This window comes from Lissotriton vulgaris, chromosome 5, assembly GCF_964263255.1.
Source record: "Lissotriton vulgaris chromosome 5, aLisVul1.2, whole genome shotgun sequence".
Taxonomy (NCBI): domain Eukaryota; kingdom Metazoa; phylum Chordata; class Amphibia; order Caudata; family Salamandridae; genus Lissotriton; species Lissotriton vulgaris.
This window is the reverse complement of record NC_141693.1, coordinates 195282342-195306630: the sequence shown is the minus strand read 5'-3', so window position 1 is coordinate 195306630 and position 24289 is coordinate 195282342. Positions and strand designations below refer to the sequence as shown.

Genomic DNA, 24289 nt, shown 5'->3' with positions numbered 1-24289 from the left:
ATAGAGCGAGAAGAGTGTTGGGGCAAGTACGCACCCTTGTCGCACGCCTCTATTCACGTCTATTCTTGAGGTCTTTTGACCATTCGGACCCCAGCGAATTTGGGCATAGTTTTTTTCGTGGAACCTCATGATCAGGTGGAGCAGGTAGGGTGGTAAGCCAAGATCACATAGAACCTTCCATAAATTATTTCTGGGGACCAAATCGAAGGCCGTCCGGAGGTCGATGAAGGCCAGATATAAAGTGCCCTTCCCAATCGTGACGACCTTCCAGTGGATCATAAGTAGCCTTAACGATTGTTCAATTGTTCCTGTACCAGCACGGAACCCAGCCTGAAGATCCGAGAGTATCCTGTTTTCATCTGCCCACTAAAAGTGTTTTAGGGCATCATCTGTCATGAGGCATACGTTTGTGAAAAATGTCCAAGTCCTCTTGAAGCTCAATTTCGGCTGGCATAAATCAGTGGTGAGAAAATACTCCAGAGGCGGACTCCAAACCACAGATCACTGATAATACTCACTGACAAGAATTTTCCTATTAGGTTTTCCTTTAGTCAGCCATGCTGTAGACTGATGTAAATGCAACAATAAAGGATATGCAAAAGAAGCAGTCCATTAACACATGGTCAGAGGCGCAATACTACCCATCAGCCTATGCTAAAAATATGCAGCCTAAACCCGGATCACACAAAAATAGCAGCAGACCAGACGCCACATCAGTGCATGCTCTCAGAAGACATGCGGTGGACATGGCTGCCACAGAGTGGTTCCAGAAATGTTTAACATGTCTTCTGTGGATGCTCTTTTATGAGGAGTGTCATTTCTGATAAGTTTCCTTCCTGTTCATTCTCGTTCACTCCTTCCACTAATCATCAGGAATGAAAGGACTCCTTATGCAGACTCATACAACTTCAAAAACGAATCAATGCTTGTTCTTTGATGCCTAATGCCAAGTACATACGAGATTAGAGCAAACGCAATGGAAACTGCTTAAAAAGAAACAGCTCATTAGCGCACACACTCCGTGGATAGTTTTTTTTTTTATTAGGAAAAGAGTTTTTTATATATAGAGTACAGATATACATACCAGGTATAGTGAAGGCAATACTGGTGTCATTGTGTGCCGGTGGGGTTACAATCGGCATTTCGTTGACATAATTGTGGCATGCACAGGAATCGCTAGGTAATCAAGTGCTTAGCGTATAATGTCATAAGACATTCGTTACTTACCTGTAACTACAGTTATCCAGTATTGGTGTCTTTCATAGATTCACATGCCTGAATCATTCCCCGTCGTCGAGACAGGAGTCTCCGGTACATAGAAAAGTAATGTCCTATAGACATATATAGAGAGAAGTAGGCCTAAGGGCCTCACCTTAGTAGTCAATCTTTGTCCTTTTGTAAAAAGGACCAAACTCTAGAAGAGAGCCAATCAGCTAACACCTCCCTCTAGAACCTTCCTGTCAGGAGCCTCAGTCTCTCAGATTTTCGTACGCACCAAGCTAAGTAGGCGTAGCACTGATAGAGAGATAAGTGAGTCCTTCCAAGGGAGGCGGGAGGGTTGCATGTGAATCTATGAAAGACACCAATACTGGATAACTGTAGTTACAGGTAAGTAACGCATTTCTTATCCAGTATTATGGGTGTCTTTCATAGATTCACATGCCTGAATCAGAGTAGCAAGCAATACATTGTGCACATTTCTGATGGAGCATCATACACAAGTCATTAGATAACACATATCATGCGACTATGAACCATCAATAGATATCAACAATAAGCAGTAACAGAGAAATGTGCATACCAGAAAAGGATGGAGGGATGGAGGAAGGCTCACCTTACTGGAATAGATGGCGTAGCACTGCTTGTCCCACTGCTGCACCCTTCATCAGCTCTGTATCCAGGCAGTAGTGCCTGTTGAAGGTATGCAGCGACTTCCATGTTGCCGCCCTGCAGATGTCAATAACTGGCACCCCTGAAAATAGTGCCATAGAAGTCGACATGGCTCTTGTAGAGTGCGCCCTGATTTTAGAGCGCAATGGGTGTCCGGCTCTTTTTTGGCAGAAGGCAATTGCCGAAGAGATCCATCTGGAGATGCTTTGTTTGGTAAGCAGTAGACCCTTCCTAGGCCTAATGAAGGCTATGAAGAGTTGGTTAGATTTCCTGAAATGTTTGGTTTTTTCAATATAAAATTTTAGACATCTCTTAAGGTCCAATGAGTGTAGCAATCTCTCAGCTGCGGTGCTGGGATTTGGAAAAAATGATCTGAGAATCACAGGCTCATTTAAGTGGAAGTCCGACGGGACCTTCGGAATAAACCTAGGATTGGTCCTTAAAATTACTCTGTCATCCCTAAACTGCAGGAAGGGGTCTTGGATGGAAAGAGCCTGCAGTTCACTGACCCTCCTTGCTGATGTAAGTGCCAGGAGGAGAGCCGTCTTTCACGAGATGTATTTAATGTCTGCCCTGTGAATGGGTTCAAAAGGGTGTTTCATCAGTTGGTTGAGAACCACATTTAGATGCCATGTTGGAGGGACCATCCGTGGTCGAGGAAAAGCTCTATAGAGACCTTTAAGGAATTGCTTTATCAGTCTACTAGACCAGAGCGAGGGCTCTTTAGGTGTCCTTTTAAACCCGTGATATCGCTGCCAAATGTACTTTTATGGAGGAGTGGGCCAGGCCCCACTGTGCCAGATGGAGCAAGTAGGGTAATATTTGTTCTGGCAAGGTGGCGAAGGGACGTAGGCCTTTGTCCGCACACCAGATGCAGAAGCGTTTCCACTTCAGTGAATAAGTCTTGTTAGTGCTGTCCGCTCGTGCCCTGGCTAGGATATCTTTACAATCCTGCGGGATGTTCAACTTGCTGAATTCTCAGTACTCAGGAGACAAGCCGATAACCTGAGAGACTTCAGATCCGGATGTTGAACCTGCTTATTGCTCATCGTGAGTAGAGATGGATGCTGACGTAGACGGATCGGTGCCTGCAGTGAACCATTGTTGCCTCGGCCCGAATGGGGCTATCAGAATTATAGTGCAAGGCTCCGCCTTCATCTTCCTGAGGGCTCTGAGAATCATTGGAAATGCGTACGCAAAGACGTTGCGCCATGCGATGGAAAATGCATTTCCGAGAGACCCTGGTTGAGGATGCCAACTTGCGAAGCTTTGGCATTTGGTGTTCTCCCTGGTCGCAAATAGGTCGATTTGCGGCATCCCCCACCTTGAGAAGATTTGAGCGGTGGTCGCCATATCTAGCTCCCATTCGTGTGATGAAGACCTCTGTCTGCTTAGGGCGTCGGCGATTACATTGTCCTTGCCTGGGACGTACTCCACCCTCAACGATACGTTGTGGAGAATGAGCCAATTCCAGATCTTCTGCGATTCGCAAGAGAGTGTTCGCGAACGTGTCCCTCCCAGTTTGTTCAGGTAGAGCATCGTCGTAGTGTTGTCGGTCCTGACGAGCACTAGGGAGTTCCTGATCCTTGCCAAGAAGGACTGCAAGGCTAGGAAGACTGCCCTCAGCTCCAGCAGGTTGATTTATAGCGGTGTCTCCTGTTCGGACCATCTGCCACTGATCTGCTATTCCTGCAGGACTGCTCCCCAACCCTCCAGCGAGGCGGAAGCAGGAACGGCAACCCTTGCAGGAGGTTCTTGAGCGACCTCCACCATTGCAATGCCTTGACGATCTGCCTCGTGATCTTTATGCGGTCGAACGATCCCATGCATTGCGTCCACTGCTTGGACAAGGCTTCTTGGAGCGGACGCATCCATAGCCGACAGTGCGGTACGAGTAGGATACACGAGGACATCATTCCCAGAAGGGCTTTGAAGGTCCGGACTGGTAAAGTCCTCTTCGAACCCACTGATGCGGCCAGAGAGACAAGCTTGCGTTTTCTCTCCTGAGATGGGAAAGCCTTTGCAGCTTTTGTATCCAGTGTTGCTCCGAGGAAGGTAATGACTCGACAGGGATGTAGGGTGGATTTTTCTTGATTGAGTGCAAGACCCAAGTGCTTGAAGAGATTGAGACAGGCGTTGGAGGATTCGGTCGCGCCTGACAAGGATGGTGCCTTCACCCGCCGGTCGTCCAAATACGGGAAGACCTGATGACCATGCTGTCTGAGGAATGCTGCCACCGGGGAAAGACACTTGGTGAAGATCCGGGGCGCAGACTTGAGGCCAAAAGGGAGGACACAGAACAGATAGGGTTGGCCCGCCACTGCAAATCCTAGGAATTTCCTGTGATTCTTGTGGATTGGGACGTGAAAGTATGCGTCCTGCAGGTCCAAAGACGTCATGAAATCTCCCTCCTCCAGTAGGCCCAAGATCTCTTGAATCGTGACCATGTGGAACGATTGCTTCTTTAAGAATGCGTTGAGCGCCCTGAGGTTTAGAATGAGCCTCCATTTCTTTTCCTTCTTTTGAATGAGGAAGAAGCGGGAGTAAAATCCTCTCCCCTTGTGAGCTGACGGTACTCGCTCTATTGCCCCTTTTCGAAGCATGATTGAGATTTCTTGAAGAAGCAATCGCAGGTTTTTGTGAGGCATAGGGCGAGGAGGGGTTGTTGGAGGGATAATTTCGAATTCTAGAGAATGTCCAAATTGAATTAACTGGAGGACCCAACGGTCCGTTGTTATTCTGCTACAGTTGTTGAGGAAATGTGTCAGTTTTCCTCCAATTTTCAAAGGAGGAGATGAGATGAGGCTGTAGTAATAGGTCATTGGCGTCCTCCAGCGGGCTTTCGTTGGGTCTTTCCCCTAAAGTTGCACCTTCCAAAAGAGGACTGCCTGCCCTGTTGTTGGCGCGGCTGGTATTGTGACTTGCCGTGGCCATATGAATATGAGGATCTATTTTGATAATTGCCTCTGTAAGAGGATTGACCTCTGCTTTTGTTCCCTCGAAAGGACTGGTTTTTGAATTGCAGCGTGCCGAGTGCTCTCGCTGTATCCGTGATCTTCTTTATTGCTTGTAACGCTTCATCAATTTTTGCGCCAAACAGTTGTTGTCCATCGTATGGCATGTCAAGGACCTTGGACTGCACCTCATGTCTGAATGAGGTAGACTTGAGCCATCCCTGCCTTCGCAATACAGCTGCTCCTGCTAGTTGTCTGAAACCAGTCATTGCAACATTCAGAGCACAGTCTATTAACTCAGAGGCCGAAGACTGACCTTCTAGAAGCAGAGATTGAACCTCCTCTTTCTTGTCGTCCGGCAATTCAGTTAAGTACGGAGCAATGTCTGCCCATAATTGTCTATTATATCTTCCTAGCAGCGCAATCGAATTTGCCGCCTTTATTGTCATTGCCGATGTGATGTGGTTGAGAATCGTTTACCGATATTGTCCAGCTTCCTGCCCTCCTTATCTGGTGGGGCTGTTAACGGTGAAGAGGGATTCCTGGAATTTTTCTGTGCCGCCTGTGTAACCACAGAGTCTGGTTTGGGGTGTCCTGTAAGACAGGCTGGCGCCGATGTTGGGGCTTTGTATTTTTTGTCCAGCCTTGGAACCAGCGCTGAAACTGAGGCTGGTGTCTGCATCAACTGTAGACCCTCTTTTCATATGTATTCAATGATGGGAATTGATTTGGTTGTCCTCCTAAGCGGCTCCTTAAAATCATAAAAGAAACAATCAGTTTCCTGAGACTCCATCGTTATGTGGAACCTTTTGGCCACTCTCTCCATCAGATTGTGGAACCCTCCTATGTCCGCCGGTGGTAAACTTGATGTAGCGGGCTCCGGGGACGCTGGTGAAGAAATTATATAATCATCTCCGTCATCATGATTGGAAGGGTCATCTTGGATCTCCCCCTCTTCATGTGGCTCTTCCTCATCTTCAGAAGATGGAGGATCTTGTACTTGTTCCCTTTCCTGATGAAGCACTAAAAGGTGGTGGTCTGGACAGTGGAGACGCAGCTGCCCTCTCCGCTGGAGGAGCCTGCCTGTCCACTGGAGCCGAGGACTCCGGGAATCGTTGTTTATAGTCCTGTATTAAAAACCGCAAATCAGAGACTATAGGCGCTGGTAAACATACCATGGGCGTAATTTGAGTCTGAACCTGTGCCTGAACATTATGCGCGTGGGTAATTTCAGCATCATTGTCATCCTCATCCGTACTTTGGCATTTGACCACTAGACGAGACTGACTAGTAGCCTGCGTGCTATCCTATTCATCCGATTCCTCGTCCTGTAGGAGACGAGCCGGAGGTAATCTTTGCACCCTACTTGGGGATGTTAACTCGGGTGTAATTTCCATTGAAGGACTCGTCGACGACCGGATTCTAGACGATTTATAGTCTACGGAGTGTTGGTCTTGTGTCTGTCTCATCGACGGTGGAATCGTCGGTGACTACTTCCATTGTGGCGTCGACGATGTCCTCGTCAACGGTGTAGCTGACGACTGTACCATTGCCGTCGTTTTCGTTGTCTATGTTGTCGTTGACGATGACTTTGTCGACGATGCTCTCGTCGACGATGGCACTGTCGACGGTATCTTTCTCGTCATCGATTCTTTCGTCGACGGCACACTTGCCGACGATGAAGGCTTCGTCTACAGCACAGACGTCGACGGCGCTGGTCTCGTCGTCGACACTGACGACGATGCTGTCGTCGACGACGACAATTTTTTGATGATAATAATAGACGACAAAGGCTTACCCCGCCGTCGATGAAGGTGTAGTAGTCGTCGATGAAAACGCCGACGATGCCGACGTCGTCTATACTGTCGTCGTCGAAACATAGACGTGAGACAGTTTTCTTTTGCGAAGATGAAGGCGTCGACGACGGCGCAGGCTTTTTGAAGGTGTGAACCTCCTTCTCAGACGCTGATGACTTGACCTCTGAAGACTTTTTTGCAGTCTTCTTTGGAGGAGCGTCTGTAGGGCTAGGGGAAGCCATCCTTGGCCTTTTTAAAGACAGTTGTGAGAAGACCGAAGAGTACTCATCCTCCTCAGAAGATTCCAGATTATCTCTGGTCTTGAGCCTGTTCAGCCAGAGTAAAAGACGTCCTTCTCTGTCTTTCAGCGTTTTTGTAGAAAAAGTTCGACAAGTTTTGCAGTCTTTTGCTGAATGGTCCGGATACAGGCAATACAAGGATGTCTTGTGCTGATCTTTCACATGTAATCTCTTCTTTCCACAAGAAGTACATGCTCTAAAGAGACCCTTCTTATTCTGAGTATCAGCCATAGTCAGACGTGAAGAAAAGAAATCTAAATTTGTGAAGAAATAAGCTATAGTTAGGAAACCTGAGGAGAACTCAGGTGGAGACTCCCTTAGCACAACGTGCAGTAGAAAATATGAGAGACTGAGGCTCCTGACAGGAAGGTTCTAGAGGGAGGTGTTAGCTGATTGGCTCTACTAGAGTTGGGTCCTTTTTACAAAAGGACAAAGATAGGCTACTAAGGAGAGGCCCCTTAGGCCTACTTCTCTCTATATATATCTATAGGACATTACTTTTATATGTACCGGAGACTCCCGTCTCGACGACGGGGAATGATTCAGGCATGTGAATCTATGAAAGACACCCATAATACTGGATAAGTGGTCTTGTGCATTGCCCTCGAGAAGGAAACAAGGTGGGAAAAGAGAGAGTGGGAAAGGAGGGAAAAGAGAGAGACAGCGGATAGTTTTTAATCATATCCTATGCTCACAATAAGTGACCATGCCAACTAGGACTGACACAATAGCAGCACCCTACACCATTAGAGCATCTGCAAAAGAAGTAACCCGTTACTACATGCTCGGGGAGGAAACACTAATAGCCTGAACATGCTCCGAAATTGTCAAGTTTTGAATGGGAATAGTCTCAGAGCATTTCCCGATCATTTTAGTGAGTCTTGTTGGTATGCTCCTTCATTAAGTATCCGTGTGTGATCGGTACATACCTCCTGCTCAGATCATTTACGCATGGAATGGAGCAGTGGCAATTAAAGCACTGTCTAGGCCTACTAATATAGCTGATCGACCAATCTAAATGCCTGGAGGCTGGTAAAGAAAGAATACAAGCTGGAAGGAGAAAACTAATGATCTTTACAAGCCAAGATACGACTTTAGGAACTCGACATGAGCAGCCCCTAAGCAAGACATGAGCAACCCCCAAGCAAGTCCAAATAATGTGAACAAAAAAAGTGCTTTACTGAAAAATAAAACAGAAGGGGGCTTGCTTAATGTATAAAAGATATGCATAATAAATATTTAAATATGCGATCTTTGAAAGTATTTTTCAGCTCTAAAATAGTTGTGTATACATTGCAATGGAAACACTCCGTAGGAGGCTGGAAGATGCACCAAACAGCCAAAAGCATGAAGAAAGAAAGTAATATACCACTGTGGCAAAGACCACTTTACTTAAAAAAAAATGCAAATAAAACATTAGACAAATAACAAACGGCCGGTAACCAGATGTAAACAATGAAACCTGCAATGCATCACATATAAAGTAAATATAATCTAAAAAAAAAAAAACAATACAGTACATAAAACAAATTGCTGCTATTTTACTCAGTTAGCTTCGACTTGTAATAACGGTGCCAGTATCAAAGGTAGGCTTCTAGTCACGTTTTATTAAAATTAGTTGTACTTTTACACTTCGACCAGCTCTCAGACTAAAACAATCTAGAAAGAAATATCGAATTTCCTTTAAAAAAAATCCATGCCATTATTGCTAATAACTGACAATGAACAAATCTGCACTATTATGGAGGCATAAGCCAAATGTTCTTGAGAAATAAAACTAAAGATTAATTCTCACATGCTCAGCAAAAACAACAAGGGCACCCACTGTTGCCGCTAACTCAGCAATGAAACCTGAGCGTTTGGCGCATTCCCAGATATCAACTTCATTTCCAGTGTAGAAGAAGATTGGACCCTGGAACTTTTCCCAGTACTCATCTGTGGGAGAGAAAAACACCGACATAAATAACATAACATATAAACATTTTATGCATGGAAAGAAATGCCAAAGATCAACTCTAAGTGATCAGGGCCATTACTTGTGCCACAGGTTTGTTTTAATGTCTCATTTGCGCTAAATATTAAACTAAATAAGTACCATAACACATTAATGGGAATATAGAGAAACACGTTTTTTTTACATTTTCATTTTGCCAATACCCTCAGGACTATTTGCACCCAAGTACCATTGCTTGAATAGAATGTGTGCCCATTTTAGTAGAAGCATTTGTTAATTTCAGAGGGCAAATTACTCTTGTTGCCTCTTTTGGAGAGGCACTTAAAGCTTCCAGTTGGTGGTAAGGCATATGTTAGGTTATTTTATGTGCATTTGTAGAGTGCATGACTCATCTGTGAGGGTATCTTAACGCTACAAGCAGGAGCTCCATCGATCAAGACTTGTCCGAGCCTACGCGAAGAGCCAGATCACGAGTTTCTTGCAAAATGTAAGAACTGAAGAGTTCGCTTTTATGTGCAAAGGCAGGTAGTTCCAGGCATTGGGAATGACAAAGGAGAAGGCACGACTGCCGGCTCTCGTCCTGCATATGCAGAGAATGTGTGAAAGTAGGAGTCTGGCTGAGAGGATGTGTCCTGAAGGTTTGTAGAAGTTGATGCAATTGTTGAAGTAGGTGGGGCCAATGTTGTGTATGGCTGTGTGTGTGTGAGGAGTTTTGAAGAGTACTTGTTTGCGGACTCAGAGCCAGTGGAGGTCTTAGAAGTACAGGGTGATGTGCATGCTTGGGGGTAGTCCAAGTGGGAGTCTAGCTGCTGAGTTTCGTATGGTCTGGAGTTTTCTGATCCGTTTCTCAATGCATCCGATAGAGTGCATTGCCGTAATGCAGATGTTGGTGAAGAGGTCTTAAGTGTGTGTTTATAGGAAGCCACTTAAAGATCTTCTTGATTAGTGGAAACAGGAGGCGTAGACTGCATTCACTTGACCAGTCATGGCCATCTAGTTCTGGACTACTATTTCAAAATTCTTTGCATGGGTGGCTGGGTAGGGTGTCAGTCAGAGTTCAGCAGGACACCAGGTGAAAATCCACAGCGAGGGGCCTTTACTGAAGATTACTACTTTTGCTTTGAGCTTGATAGAGTTTGTTTTCATCTATCTGGCGATTTCAGTCATGCAGGTGGAGAAGTTTTTCTGGGTGATCAAGGTTTTTTCGGAGAGGGAGAGGAAGAGCGAAGTATAATCTGCACCAGATAGGATGATAACTCTGTGAGCAGGAAATGTGATGTCGAGTTTGAAGATCAGATGTTCCATGAAAATGTATGTCTTTGCCTATGGTGCGGAAAATTGGATGTAATCTTTAAATGAGGGGGAAGTCCTTTGAGCTTGTTTATTTTGTCCTTTTTTTAGGATATTACTATGGAGGTTTGGTGAAGAGGTTGATAGCTGTGGTGATATTGGAGGCCAGCGTGGGAGTCAACCAGGTTTCTGTAAGGAAAAGCAGGTCCCGTGAGCAGGCTTGAAGCAGGTCCAAGACTTCAGTGGTATGTATGGTGAGGGAGCAGGTGTTGAGGAGTAGGCCGGACAGGGGGGAAAGAGTTGAGGTGTGAGAGGCTGGTATGTTGGGAAACGGGTGTGCACGGTTGTGTGCAAGGTGTTGTGGGGATGCAAAAGCGGCAGCAGGCAGTGCAGGAGAACGCACCTTTGATGTTGCAGCATCACAGGGAGGTATGTCAGGGGTTCATGGCAAGGGGTGGGGTTCATGGCAAGGGTTGTGGCTCTGGAGTAGTAGCCATTAGCTACGCGTAGAAGGGAGGAGCTTCAGGGCGAAGGGCGGGCTTGAGCAAGAGGTAGGAAGCTGGAAGAGAGAGCGTCACAGAAGGAGGCAGAAAAGGCCATTGATGGGGAAAAGGGAGCAAAGGGGAACCAAAGAGCAGGAAAGAGACAAAGACGAGGTATGAGCGGCAGGAGCACTTGAGTGCAAGAGGAAAAGAAATGAGCAAAGAATGAGCAAGACGCCAAAGAGGCAGAGAAAAAGCAGCGAAGGTAGGGATGAAATAAAAAAAAGTGGCCAAGATGTAGTGTGAAAAGCAAACAAAAGGGGCAAATATGGGGTATGATATGCAACAAAAAGTTACAAAGAAAGTGAAAAGCAAAGAAAAATCAGCAAAGGAAAGAGTGTGAAAGTCAGGGAAAGTGGCAAACAATGAGTGAGAAAAGAGGAAAAGAATGAGAAGGCAAGGAAGAGGCAAAGCAAAACAGAGTGAGCAAGTGAGAAAGTAGCAAAGAGCTATGAGCAAAAATTTGAATTGGCAGAGGAGCACTTCCTTTTTGCTCTTCCCAAGAGCTCGCCATTGACCAAATTGTTAATCTACATGGCATTTAGGCAAAACTCTCAGAAAACAGAGTGTAGACCCTTGCTCTATTGCCATAGACTCTGGACCTCGCCTGCCCTAGGAGCATACAGAGAACCCCTAAGAGACCTCTTGGCCACGCCTCATGCCCTTAAAATACCTTGGCTCATGCATATTAGAATTATTCTAAGGAAGCTGGGGCCGGGGAAACTTTGGGTAAGGCCAGAGGAATGCAACTATATATCCAAAAGTGATTTGAAATTGGCTTATTGGGAGCACGTAGCTGTAAAAACCATCCGTAGTAGCAGACACACACTAATCACAGAATTTACCAACTTTAAAATGCTCCCTGTGTATGAAAAAAAAAACCATTAAAAAGGACCCTCTCCCTCTGGCTAGGGAACGGGTCTTACAATTTAGGTACCCGTCTCTCCCTACTAAAGCTTTCTGTTGCAAATGAGCAATTGCACAATATGTGGGGAACAAGTGTCCAGCATGTAGAGGGCCCTCAGAGACTATACCACACACTCGGTTTGTCCTGCCAATGCCGTTCAGAGGAAAAAATGGATCTTGTCCCAGTGTAGGAATCTGGGGATTAGAAGGCATATGGGGGTACTTAGGATTTTATGGGCGGAGAGCTCTAGGATAGTGGTATTTGCTGTGGCGAGATACCGGTTGGCTGTCTGGATCTGGCATTCTAAGTGTGTGCTAAGCTATGTAGCCAGCCTCGGACCAGCTCCCTTCTTTTTTATATCTAACATTGCTGTATCAACTAGTAGATGATCGACTATGCACTTTAAGCTCCCTGCACTTCCTAGGTGTGTGTGACTATACCTTTAAAAATTGATTTTATTTTTTTAATCTTTTTAACGGCGTTTCAACTATTCTAAGCGGCAACGTGTCAAATGGACTGGTTATGTGTTTGACTGTTCCGTTATATATGAATCTTAACCTTGAAATTGTTTTTATCTGTGTTTTAATTATAAGTGGTAACGTGCCTAATGCCGGACAAAGTACTCGGATTGTAAATTTGCATTCATGCCTAGCAGCACATTGCTACTTTGCACACTCTTTTGGGTTCCGGTACCAGGCCTTGGGTACATTGCTATGTTGGTCTTATGTTGGTTTTATGTGCACTGATAGATTAGCCACTGCCAAGCTATGCAGATCTTGTAAAATGGGTCATGATGAACTGGGGAACTTGTATGGTGTGTTGGCGTGGAATATCATGGATTACAATGTACAATGTCTGTACCCTGAAACATTACAATCTGTACGACACTCATGAATATTGATTGGATGGTTTTAATATGCTTTTGTACCTATACGTTTATGATACTTGGTTGATCAAAATAAAGTATATAAGATGATCAGGAGAGGCGCACAAGGAAGAAGCTCAAGAGACGGAGAAGCAATTAAAAGTGAGGAAGGGAGAGAGAAAAGAAATGCAAGAGAGTGCAGAAGGTCGAAAAAGAGTAAGAGGTGGTCTGGGTGCGGAACCTCATTACATCGCTTTAACGGAGTCTGAAACGGTTGGGCTTGGTCGAACAACCAGGCATTGAATTGGGCGCAAGCAGGTGCCAGGCAAAGCCTTTAAGGTAGTCTCAGGAACAAAGAGAAAATCACTCTACTGTGGCAGCATTCCACCACAAGAAGAGTTAAACAACCTATCCTTTATCAGTGAAATTTAAATTTCTAAAAATTATGTATCAAAGACACATTGCAAACTATTGGCAGGTCTGGTATGTCCGGAATATTTTAGGTGTAAGTCTTTCTTGCATTTTATAGCAATAAATTATAGTTATACAAGATTAGGATACATAAACAATAACACCTCCTGGGAACTGCACACACAGACATGTCACTAGGGTACAGATGGACATAGCTGTATACACAATGAAAATCTGGCAAGCTTTAATGAAGGTAAGTTTTAATTTTTTTAAAGTCACAGAGGGGAGGATTAGGCTTTTCCTTCTTTGCTTTAATCGCATTATAACACAGCAACCATTAAACAGTACAAAAAACTACTTCTCCTATGTACACTAGGAAAAAAACAACTAGAGTTTGACAGTCCTTCTTTACGGTCCACAACCAGGTCCCAACAAAGTCCTCTGTCAATGCCTGAGCCCCCTCTTTATTGGCGCGAATCACGCCCTCAGTTTTCTTTAAGTGTCCCATTTAGACCCATCAATTCCAGCAAAGACATATCATGTTAGTGACCATTCCAACACAAATGCAATAACCGGTCATGCAAAGACTCCAGCACGGAAACCAATACAGTAATATCAATCTACACTTCCTCACATAGAAGTGATAATCTTTAAATTAAAAACAGACTACTTACTCCAGTTTTGGGCGGGTTTGGGTCTGACTTGACGGCCTGGTGGGATAATCCATGCCTCCATGTCTTTAACGGAACTAAAACTTGCCATCACTTAAGCTACACAAATGTTATTTTTAGATCAGCACCTGAGGCGAGCATTATGCTATTTCGAAGTTTACTTACCACCAATTGGGCTACATCCACCATCTGTTTAAAATAGAATATTTTAAACGTAGATTTGAAAGGCTGGTCTGCCGCACATATGAGATCTTCCAAGCATGCTCCCAGACAAAAAGCTCTTGAGGCCAAAGCTCCTTTTGCTGAATATGCGCCAAAGACTTTAGTGTCAATACCAGCTTTTTGCATCACCCCTCAAACCAAACAGGCTATTGTAGGTGAGGATACCGCTCTGTATGGTTTACTCAGTGCAATGAGAAGTCGCCGCTCGCCCAGAGGGTGAACTTCGGCAGTCATCTCCTCGTATGCCTTAAGCTTTTAACCACAAGTAATTTGGAAGATTCTGTAAAAGCCGATTAAGAAATTGTGAGGGAGCTGCACTTGGTGCATCTACTTACAGTGAAAGCCACCCCATCAGGAGAAAACACCCTGGCCGTTATACACAAGGCTTGTGCATCTGAAGCCCTCCTGTACGAAATGAGGCATAGCAACATTGTAAATTTAGTTGAAATCACTATCCGGGACAGAAACAGATTTGGTTGCCATAATAAGAAAAGGTTGAATACCAAATTAACATCCCAAAGTGCCACGCAGTGAAAGAAAGAAAGAAAGAAAGAAAGAAAGAAAGAAAGAAAGAAAGAAAGAAAGAAAGAAAAGAAAGAAAAAGAAAGAAAAAGAAAGAAAGAAAGAAGATTGGCAAACAAGTGTGCTCACCAAACAGGACCCTATCTATAGGAGCATGTCCTGCTGAAATCGGAGCGAAAGGCATTAATTGAATGAAATGCCAATCCATCCTCAGCTACACTTGAAAGGAAATTGAGGATTTGGACATCAGATCACATGGGATCCACACTCTGTTGCAGACACCAACACCCCATCTTGTCTAAAACGAGCAGTAGAGTTTAGTTGTGCTTTCTGGCCAGGCGCTGGATAGGAGGAACTCCACGTGGAGCAGAACTGGATACCACACTTGAGACTTCCATATGGGGGTTATCAAGACAACTTCTGCCTGCTGACTTGAGCGGATGCCCGGGTGATCATCAAGAAGGGTGGAAATGCATTACCCTTCTCCTCACTCCAGTCTCTGAGGATCAAGCCTGTCTCCTTCTCTAGCGGGTTCAGTCTCCAGCTGAAGCAGCATGGCAACTGTTGATTGAGGCGTGAGGCAAACAAGTCTATCAAAAACAGGCCCCTCCTGTCGGCCAACCCTTGGAAGACCGGAGGGTCCAGCTTCCAAATACTAAAGTCTTGCAGATACCGGGAGTGCCAATCTGCTACCTGATTCTCCTGGCCTGGGAGATACTTTGCCGTGACCAAGACCTGATTCTCAAGGCAGAAATTCCAGCACACCTATGCCATGTTTGCCAGTGCTGATTCTCAAAGCAGAAATTCCAGAACACCTATGCCATATTTGCCAGTGCTTGCAATCTGGTGTCCCCTAAATGGTTGATATATATCTCACTGCTGAGACTGTCCATCTTAAATAACACCAACGACTGAATACAATCTTTTGTCCAACACTGAACCGCGAATAACCCTGCCAGGAGCTCTGGACAACTGATATGCAATTTTTGGTCTAGAAAAGACCAACTTCCTCCTCTGGAACCATGAGGTATACATCCTTCAGGTTCAGGCGCACCATCCAATCGGATGGAAGCAGCACGTCCCCGAGATAAATGCCTTCTATTCTGAAGGAATGGTGTACCAGCCACTCGTTAAAGTCTCCGAGGTTGATCACAGGTCTGCGGCCCCCATCAGCCTTGTTGACTAGAAAAAGGTCGCTGAGGAACCCCTTTGATGTACCACCCACTGACAGACGGCTCCTTTCTATAGGAGAGCCAGAACATCTGTCTATTAGCGCAGCGTCGTAAACAGAGAAACAAATGGGCAGAGGGTGAGAGTCCTGAGACGGGGAACCGTAAAATTCAATTTGGAACCCTTGCACCATCACCAGGGACAATGCATCTGTTGTAATGGAGGCCTAAGCTGGAAGGAATAATGCCAGTTGTCCTCCCACCTTTATCTGAGCAGCCAGAAGAACATTTACCGTTTCCAGAACAGCTGCTCACTTATCCTTTGTAGCCTCCATGGATGCAAAAGCGTTGCCCCCATGTTGGGTAACAATTGTTGAGGCGCAGGATAGCCTGATAGTGACCATGCCCGAAGCCTTTTCCCCTGGAGGAGGACTAGTAGGAGAAGCGGCCAGTCGAGTAGCCCCTGCCATGACCTGCACCCTGGAAGAGGCAAGGTTCCCCAGCTTGGTGTCTACCTTGATGAGATGGAAGCAGCAACACTGTTAATGTTATTGTTAATGTTAGCGGTGTTTTGTATAGCGCTCGGCTACTCCGGAGAGTGTCCCGGCGCTTTATGACCTATAACAGAAACAGAGGGGCAGACGAGAAAGAGGTATGGCCTACTGAACAAATAACCAAGATTTCAGGTCCTTTCTAAAGGCCAACAAATTGGTATTCCTGCGAAGAGCAATTGGCAGAGTATTCCAGAGCTGAGGCGCCAGGTACTTAAAGGATCAGCCCCCAATCCAAGCTCTTCTTATGACTGGGACCGCAGCCAAAGCCTGCGACTCAGACCTCAAAGATCTGACAGGATGATAGAGAGCCAGCCGTTTTTGAATGTATTTGGCCCCGGAAGCGTGCAAGGAAGAGCGTTGAAAACTATCCGTTTCCGGATAGGCAACCAATGAAGAGACTGCAAGAGGTCCGATGTCCTGGCTCGACTGTGTAGGCCAAAAATGGCCCGCGCGGCCGAGTTCTGAGCCACCTGCAGACACTGTGGACCGTGCGCAGTTTGCGCTGCCCATGAAGCATATAGCTTGCTGCGCCTAGTTGGAAAGGACGCCTAGGACAATGAGGAAACCCGATGCCTTGGCCTCTTCCACTATATCCAGAATCTTGGTCATAGGACCTATGGCATCCAAAAATTTGTCTCGATTCAAAAGCCGAGATCCATCAATGTCCTTCAGAGGGATCCTGACAAACTGGGCAGGAACGAGGCCATCTTCGCATCAATGTAAGGAGTGAGGGCCACTATTCCCTCTATGGTGGGATGGTGACATTCTGCTTAGAGGCAATTGCTAGCATCTTTCTCTATGGGCTCCCTAAGCAGCACCGCCACATATTTTGTCATCTCCGAACACCTGAGAAACCTGCACTGGCACACCGTCAGCAAGAGAATCATGTTTCAACTCCTCACCCACGCACACAAAGCTCTCCACAACCAAGGCCCAAGATACCTCAAGGACCGCCTGACCTTCTACACTCCCACCCGCCAGCTACGATCGACCAGCCACGCCCTCGCCGCCTTCCCCCGCATCCGAAGAGTCACAACGGGAGGAAGATCCTTCTCCTACCTGGCTGCCAAGACGTGGAACTCCCTCCCCATCCACCTCTGCCTGACCCAAGACAACCTCTCCTTCAGGAAGCAACTCAAAACCTGGCTGTTCGAGCAGTAGCGGACCCCCTTCCCCCAGCGCCTTGAGACCCTACGGGTGAGTAGCGCACTATACAAATGATTTGATTGATTGATTGGAACCCACTTGGCTGACCAGGTGTGGATGGTATCTAGCATATCTGAATTCCCTTCTGTCAAGAGAACTGGGGCCAAACGTGAGCCCCAAGATCGGGAGGAGCCCGCCTCGCAGTCTGATTCTTCATGTGAATCGCCATTCTGTTGTGGGTTATCATTGGTGTGAGGTTCGGTATAGAGCTCCAAATGCCCCTCTGGACTCTACTGGGAGGAAGTTTTAGCCAAGAAAGCTTGTTTAAGTGGTGCTAACACATCAATATCAACCCCCTTCCTCCCACTTTCTCTTTGGGGGTGGAGAGCCTGCACTGCAGTGCACTGCAGTGTCCCATGTAGGCTTTCCCCGGGGCAGGGTCAGTGGACTGGGCAATTTTGGCACACTCCTGAACAGTTTGTTCAGAGAGGCCCTGTTCCATGGGGGCCATAAGCTCATTAACTGCCTTGTATACGATGTACAACTGCCTCAAAACTCTTCATCCCATTGAGGTTGCCCAGAGAGCCCTCCACTTCTTAGGTAGCCTATGACATCCTGCTGCGTGAATAATAAAGGTGTGGGAGTAAAAGGATGCATATGCGTGTGTATATATTATACACATATACACACACATATATATATATATATATATATATATATATATATATATATATATATATATATATAGATAGAGATAGAGATAGAGATAGAGATAGAGATAGAGATAGAGATAGAGATAGAGATAGAGATAGAGATAGAGATAGAGAGATATATATATATATATATATATATATATATATATATATATATATATATATATATATATATATATATATATATATATCCTACTGGCGGTCGCCAGTAGGTATATATGGTTAGGATTTTTTTGAATAGGGATTTCTGAAAATTCTATGTTGAATAACTTTGGCGTTGATGGACGGAATGGGCTGAAATTTTAAGGAAAATGGCACATTTTGTTTCTGAGCGTCCCCTGAAGGTTTGGGGGGGGGGGGGGGAGGATTTCGTCAAGCGGGGGCCGAGAAAAAAGGGGGGTCCCAAAACGTGTTTTTAACATTGAGTTTTCCATAGGGCGGTTGGACTAACTTTTAGCTCGAACGGCTGAATGGATTTCCACAAAAATTGGCAAAATTGTAGGGACTGGTAGCCCGATGTGCCTTTGCTATGTCTCAAGATATATGCTCCAGTGGTTTTTACGAAAATTAACTTTGAAAAATATATATTGGGCTATATATATGTTAGAGCCCAAATGTAGCCCAATGTAGCCCAAAGATAGCCACCAGAGACAAAAAAAACAAATGTAGCCCAAATATCAGCCAGATGTAGCCCAACTATAGCCCAGTGACAGAATGTCCCAGAGTGTTCTAAAGAACAACTAGAGCGCTAACAGTCTTACTTATGACAAAAGTATGGCACACCTGAAGTCATCTTGATTGGAATAAAGTGTTAACACTTAAAACATTTAATTTGCAAAGGAACAAAATGAGGGGTTTCATTTTGCCATAGAAATGTTATATATATATATATATATATATATATATATATATATATATAAGCTCCAACTTACCCACAGGTAAGGAATGCACTCATCCAGCAGCCCTTATTTCAGCGGGTAAAGGACATCACTGCATCCCAGTCTGCAGCTTCTCGTGTCTCGATTGAAAGCCTGACGCGTTTGAGCCTACGCTCGTCTTCAGAGGCTCGACTTGAGTTGACGCTTTGACACTCCCACTCGCACTGCTTTGTGGGACTTATAGTCCGTGTCTCTTCCCTGTATGGGTGGGTGTTCTGCCATTTCACAGCCCTGGAACGGCCCCGGGATACAGATGTCCATTGATCCCTCGGCTGCTGCTTCACAGTAGGCTCAGCGACTTCCGGCCCATGACCCCCTGTGGTTTTTGAGCAGGGGGGGGTGCATACCTTCGCGGCTGGGCTGCCGCGTGTAAATGAAAGCTCCAAGTTACCCACAGGTAAGGAATGCACTCATCCAGCAGCCCTTATTTCAGCGGGTAAAGGACATCACTGCATCCCAGTCTGCAGCTTCTCATGTCTCGATTGAAAGCCTGACGCGTTTCTGAGCCTACGCTCGTCTTCAGAGGCTCGACTTGAGTTGACGCTTTGACACTCCCACTCGCACTGCTTTGTGGGACTTATAGTCCGTGTCTCTTCCCTGTATGGGTGCGTGTTCTGCTATTTCACAGCCCTGGATGGGCCCCGGGATGCAGATGTCCATTGATCCCTCGGCTGCTGCTTCACAGTAGGCTCGGCGACTTCCGGCCCATGACCCCCTGTGGTTTTTGAGCGGGGGGGTGCATACCTTCGCGGCTGGGCTGCCGCGTGTAAATGAAAGCTCCAAGTTACCCACAGGTAAGGAATGCACTCATCCAGCAGCCCTTATTTCAGAGGGTAAAGGACATCACTGCATCCCAGTCTGCAGCTTCTCATGTCTCGATTGAAAGCCTGACGCGTTTGAGCCTACGCTCGTCTTCAGAGGCTCGACTTCAGTTGACGCTTTGACACTCCCACTCGTACCGCTTTGTGGGACTTATAGTCCGTGTCTCTTCCCTGTATGGGTGCGTGTTCTGCCATTTCACAGCCCTGGATGGGCCCCGGGATGCAGATGTCCATTGATCCCTCGGCTGCTGCTTCACAGTAGGCTCGGCGACTTCCGGCCCATGACCCCCTGTGGTTTTTGAGCGGGGGGGGTGCATACCTTCGCGGCTGGGCTGCCGCGTGTAAAGGAAAGCTCCAAGTTACCCACAGGTAAGGAATGCACTCATCCAGCAGCCCTTATTTCAGCGGGTAAAGGACATCACTGCATCCCAGACTGCAGCTTCTCATGTCTCGATTGAAAGCCTGACGCGTTTCTGAGCCTACGCTCGTCTTCAAAGGCTCGACTTGAGTTGACGCTTTGACACTCCCACTCGCACGGCTTTGTGGGACTTATAGTCCGTGTCTCTTCCCTGTATGGGTGCGTGTTCTGCCATTTCACAGCCCTGGATGGGCCCCGGGATGCAGATGTCCATTGATCCCTCGGCTGCTGCTTCACAGTAGGCTCGGCGACTTCCGGCCCATGACCCCCTGTGGTTTTTGAGCGGGGGGTGCATACCTTCGCGGCTGGGCTGCCGCGTGTAAATGAAAGCTCCATATATATATATATGTATGCAATCTTAGCACAGTGATGAATGTTACCTTCCACTATAACGTTTGTACCTATCTGTAGGTTGCACAATGTTACACTGCATGTGTTTTTGAGTTTTGTATCATGGTTTATTTTTACCATTACAAAATGGAGCTCGCTGTTGTGTTGGGAGGGATATAGTCCTCTGTCTATGCTCACCTTTGTGATGTCAACCTCACACGAATCAGATGCGGATTGATATATATGTACCCTGTTGTGCGTGTGGACACACACACTGAAGAAGGCAAATCGCCGAAACGCGTCTGTGGTGTAGCTTATAGTTAATAAACTAACTCTGTGACTAGGAACCTCCCGAGTGCTGTTTTCATTCCTGGGGATCAGCCGGGGATTGACGAGCGCAGTGTTTCGCGGCTTCTTTCGAGCCGCTGACAGCACCCGCCTACGAGTGCACAGGATTTCCAGGGAAAGGAGCGTTGGACTCAGCAGTCTCCTGAGCACCGCCCCAGCGCTAGCAGCAAGGTTGATTGGTGGGCGGTCCACGACTGCCGTGGAGAGTACGGGAGGACGCCTGGAGGACGCCGGCTCACACCTGTTTTCACCCGGAGAAACCTCGGAACAACACGGCGGGTAAGCGGACCGTCACAAGACTGTTTCTCTGCATTTCTCGTTTGATATCATAACGAGCGTAGCGGTCATTGGGGCAAGGCGCCAGGGAGTGTTCACTAATCACGGAGTTCCTTTAAGCTACACCTATTAATCTGATGCGCCCATATTCTATCTTGTAACGGGCGCCTCACAACCGGTGCAATGTTCTCAGATACAGGACGCCGCAATGCGGCACAGGACATGTTTAAGCATCGTGATAGACAAGAAAGAGTCACGGAAAAGGTGCCACCAGTTGATCTACAAAATATGAGAACAAAAGAAATGATGGCCAAATTAGAAAAACTGCATGAACGTGAGATCCGAAAGTGGTGGGAGGCCACGAGTCTCACTAGCTACGTGGAAGTAAAACGGGTACCACGTGGTCTCAGGGTCCATACCGTGCCATCGTACGAGAACCCGGATCCGCAGCTGCTAACTGACTGGGAAATGCACACAGCCTCTTACACGGAGGGGACACTCAAGATATTAATTAAATATGCTTGGAGTGACGGAGAGAAAGCGCTGGAAGAAATAAAGACCTTGGAGGATGAATTGGATAAGGAATCGGACAAAGAACTAGTGGTCCAACTGAAAACCCAGATGAAATCCCGTCTCACCAAGTATGAATTGAAAATACGTACTAGAAAGCAAGAAAAGTACGAAAGAGACGAGGATGACTACTTGCAAGGCCGCATATTAATGTATGCTAAAAAATACGATGCCTCGCGCAAAGCACTCCAGTCCAGCACTGCCCCAGCAACAGAAATCGTCACATCGGAGTCGGATGTGACTGAAAATGAATCTGGGGACGAACATCAGAATGTAAGAGCAGCAGCGAAAACCCAACAGAGAGCACGGGCTGACATCTCCGATGAAAGTGAGAAAACTCCTTTTCACCAGGAATTCGAGGTAATCAAGTTAACTTGGTTGCGAGACGGCAAAACAAAACCGCCGGACATGGCCCAACAACACCAATCAAAAAAACAAGGCGGACAAGGAGATCAGGCGGCGGCAAGCGGCGGCGCAAGGGGCAGAGGCAGAGCGAAGCCCAACAACTGGAGCAATCGAACTCGCAGCAACAAAAAGTAAATTCCAGCCAGACCACCAACACAAGCCATAATCTAACGGTGGTGAATCTTACGGATAGAACTTTAACAGAATGTGAAACGAATTTACTTAGCCTTGGACTCACCTTTTGCCCTAACACCCCCCTTGAATACACCCAAACCCGGATCGATCTCTTCCGATTCACACGCAAGCTCAAATTACATAAAACACTTTAAGCTGCGTCCTCACCTGAACAAAACTGGTGACAAGGGTATAAGACTAACAGCCACGGATGCCCTGACGGGCAGAGAAATGGAAGCTCTCGAAACTCTTGAGGAATTGTGGGAAGGAACCTCCGCACATAGTCCATCAGAGACCCTGACTAGAGCGCAGAGAGCGCAAGCCCTTGGAATTGAGCAAGATCGGGAAGAGAGTGGATACAAATCCCCTTCGGTTTACATCCCACAGATGCCCTGGGATGCCATTGACGCCTTCACAAATGCCATGACCCAAGAACTCCTGAAGTATAGAAAGGCTAACCACCCTGTGAAACACAACATCACAGAGCAACAAAAACTGGCTCTACATAACCTCACCAAGGACAATAACATCATAATCAAACCCTCGGATAAAGGGGGGAACGTGGTGTTGTTAACAAGAGACTACTACAGATACGAAGCACTACGCCAGCTCTCCGATACCAACTTTTATACCAAGTGTACCAATGAAGTATACCAGGAAAGTATTCGGAGTTACGACAGGTTAATAGTAAAATGGCATGAATCCAACATGCTGAGAAAAGATGAATTTCTCTTTCTCCGTAAAAGCCAACCCCTTACCCCGAACTTTTACCATCTGCCCAAACTGCACAAAGACAGCAAACGCCCACTGGGCCGTCCCATTGCGTCATCTATTGGAAGCCTCACTGAAAACATGTCCCGTTTCATTGATAAGTTCTTATTTCCGTTGGTAATAACTTTACCATCATATGTCCAGGATACCAAGGACTTTCTAAATAAAATTCGAAACATCAAATGGGACGAAGGCTGCCAGTTAATTGTGTTGGACATTACAAGCTTGTACACCATCATAGAACATCGGCATGGCCTGGGGGCCATACAGCACTTTCTGAACTTAAGACAATTAACATTTACAAAGCATGACACCATGATCCTCGAATTTGCTGAGTTCTGCTTGAACAACAACATTTTTTTGTTCGAGGATCAATTGTTCAGACAGGTGTCTGGAACGGCGATGGGTACCTGCTTCGCTCCCAGCTACGCAAACTTGTTCGTTGGCTGGTGGGAGGAGCAGGTGCCCAGGAGCTGTAGCGTGGATGGGTCAGAGGGCAAGACGGAGGGTTGGTTCAGGTACATCGATGACCTGTTTACTGTCTGGCGGGGCACATCTGAGACAGCACAGGCCTACATCAATTTGCTCAATGAAAATGATTACAATCTACACTTTTCAGGGACAGTGAGTCCGGTGGCAGCGGACTATCTTGACCTAAAAGTGTTCCCTGACAACAACCAAATTCACACAGCTCTATACATAAAAACTACTGCTGGCAATTCCACACTCTTTGCCAGCAGCAGCCATCCCCCGCAACTTATCAAGAGCATCCCTTACGGAGAGCTACTCCGACTTCGGAGAAATTGCTCGAGACTAGAAGATTTTGAGGAGGCAGCAGCGGAATGTGTGAGTAGGTTTGTTGCCAGGGGATATGGAGAAGTTCTATGAGCAATACCCTGAAAAGAGTTAGGGCAATTCCAAGAGACTCCCTGCTCACACCGAGATCCAACACAAGGAAGGATCCGAAAGCCTTATTGGCTGACAGTGGGAAGTTCAGACTAATAACTTCCTTCTCCGCTGGAGCAGGTGATCTAAGGGCCATGCTTCGCAGAAACTGGCACATTCTCCAGACTGATAATGTGCTCAGGGAGGATTTACCAACTCACCCACTCATTACCTTTAGCAAAGCCAGATCACTTGGGGACCATCTAGTGACCAGCTATTTAGACAAACCTCCACCCAAGAGCAATACCCTAAAAACCATGAGTGGGTTCTACCCGTGTGGCAAGTGCAAGGCCTGTGCAGGGAGCAGAAGGGTCCTGTCCGTTGTGGTTCCTGACACAGGTAAAAGATTGCAGATCAAGCAATTTATTACATGTAGCACGCCCCTAGC

General features: G+C 46.4%; 1 protein-coding gene across 1 annotated transcript in view; it reads right to left on the bottom strand.

The window, feature by feature from the left end:
- DPP7 (dipeptidyl peptidase 7) overlaps window positions 1–24289 on the bottom strand; it is a 1540287-nt gene that overhangs the window by 1461291 nt on the left and 54707 nt on the right. Inside the window, exon 2 of the mRNA XM_086921148.1 lies at window positions 8735–8874. Coding sequence (XP_086777274.1) covers window positions 8735–8874 — 140 coding nt within the window. The remainder of the gene's footprint in view (window positions 1–8734; window positions 8875–24289) is intronic.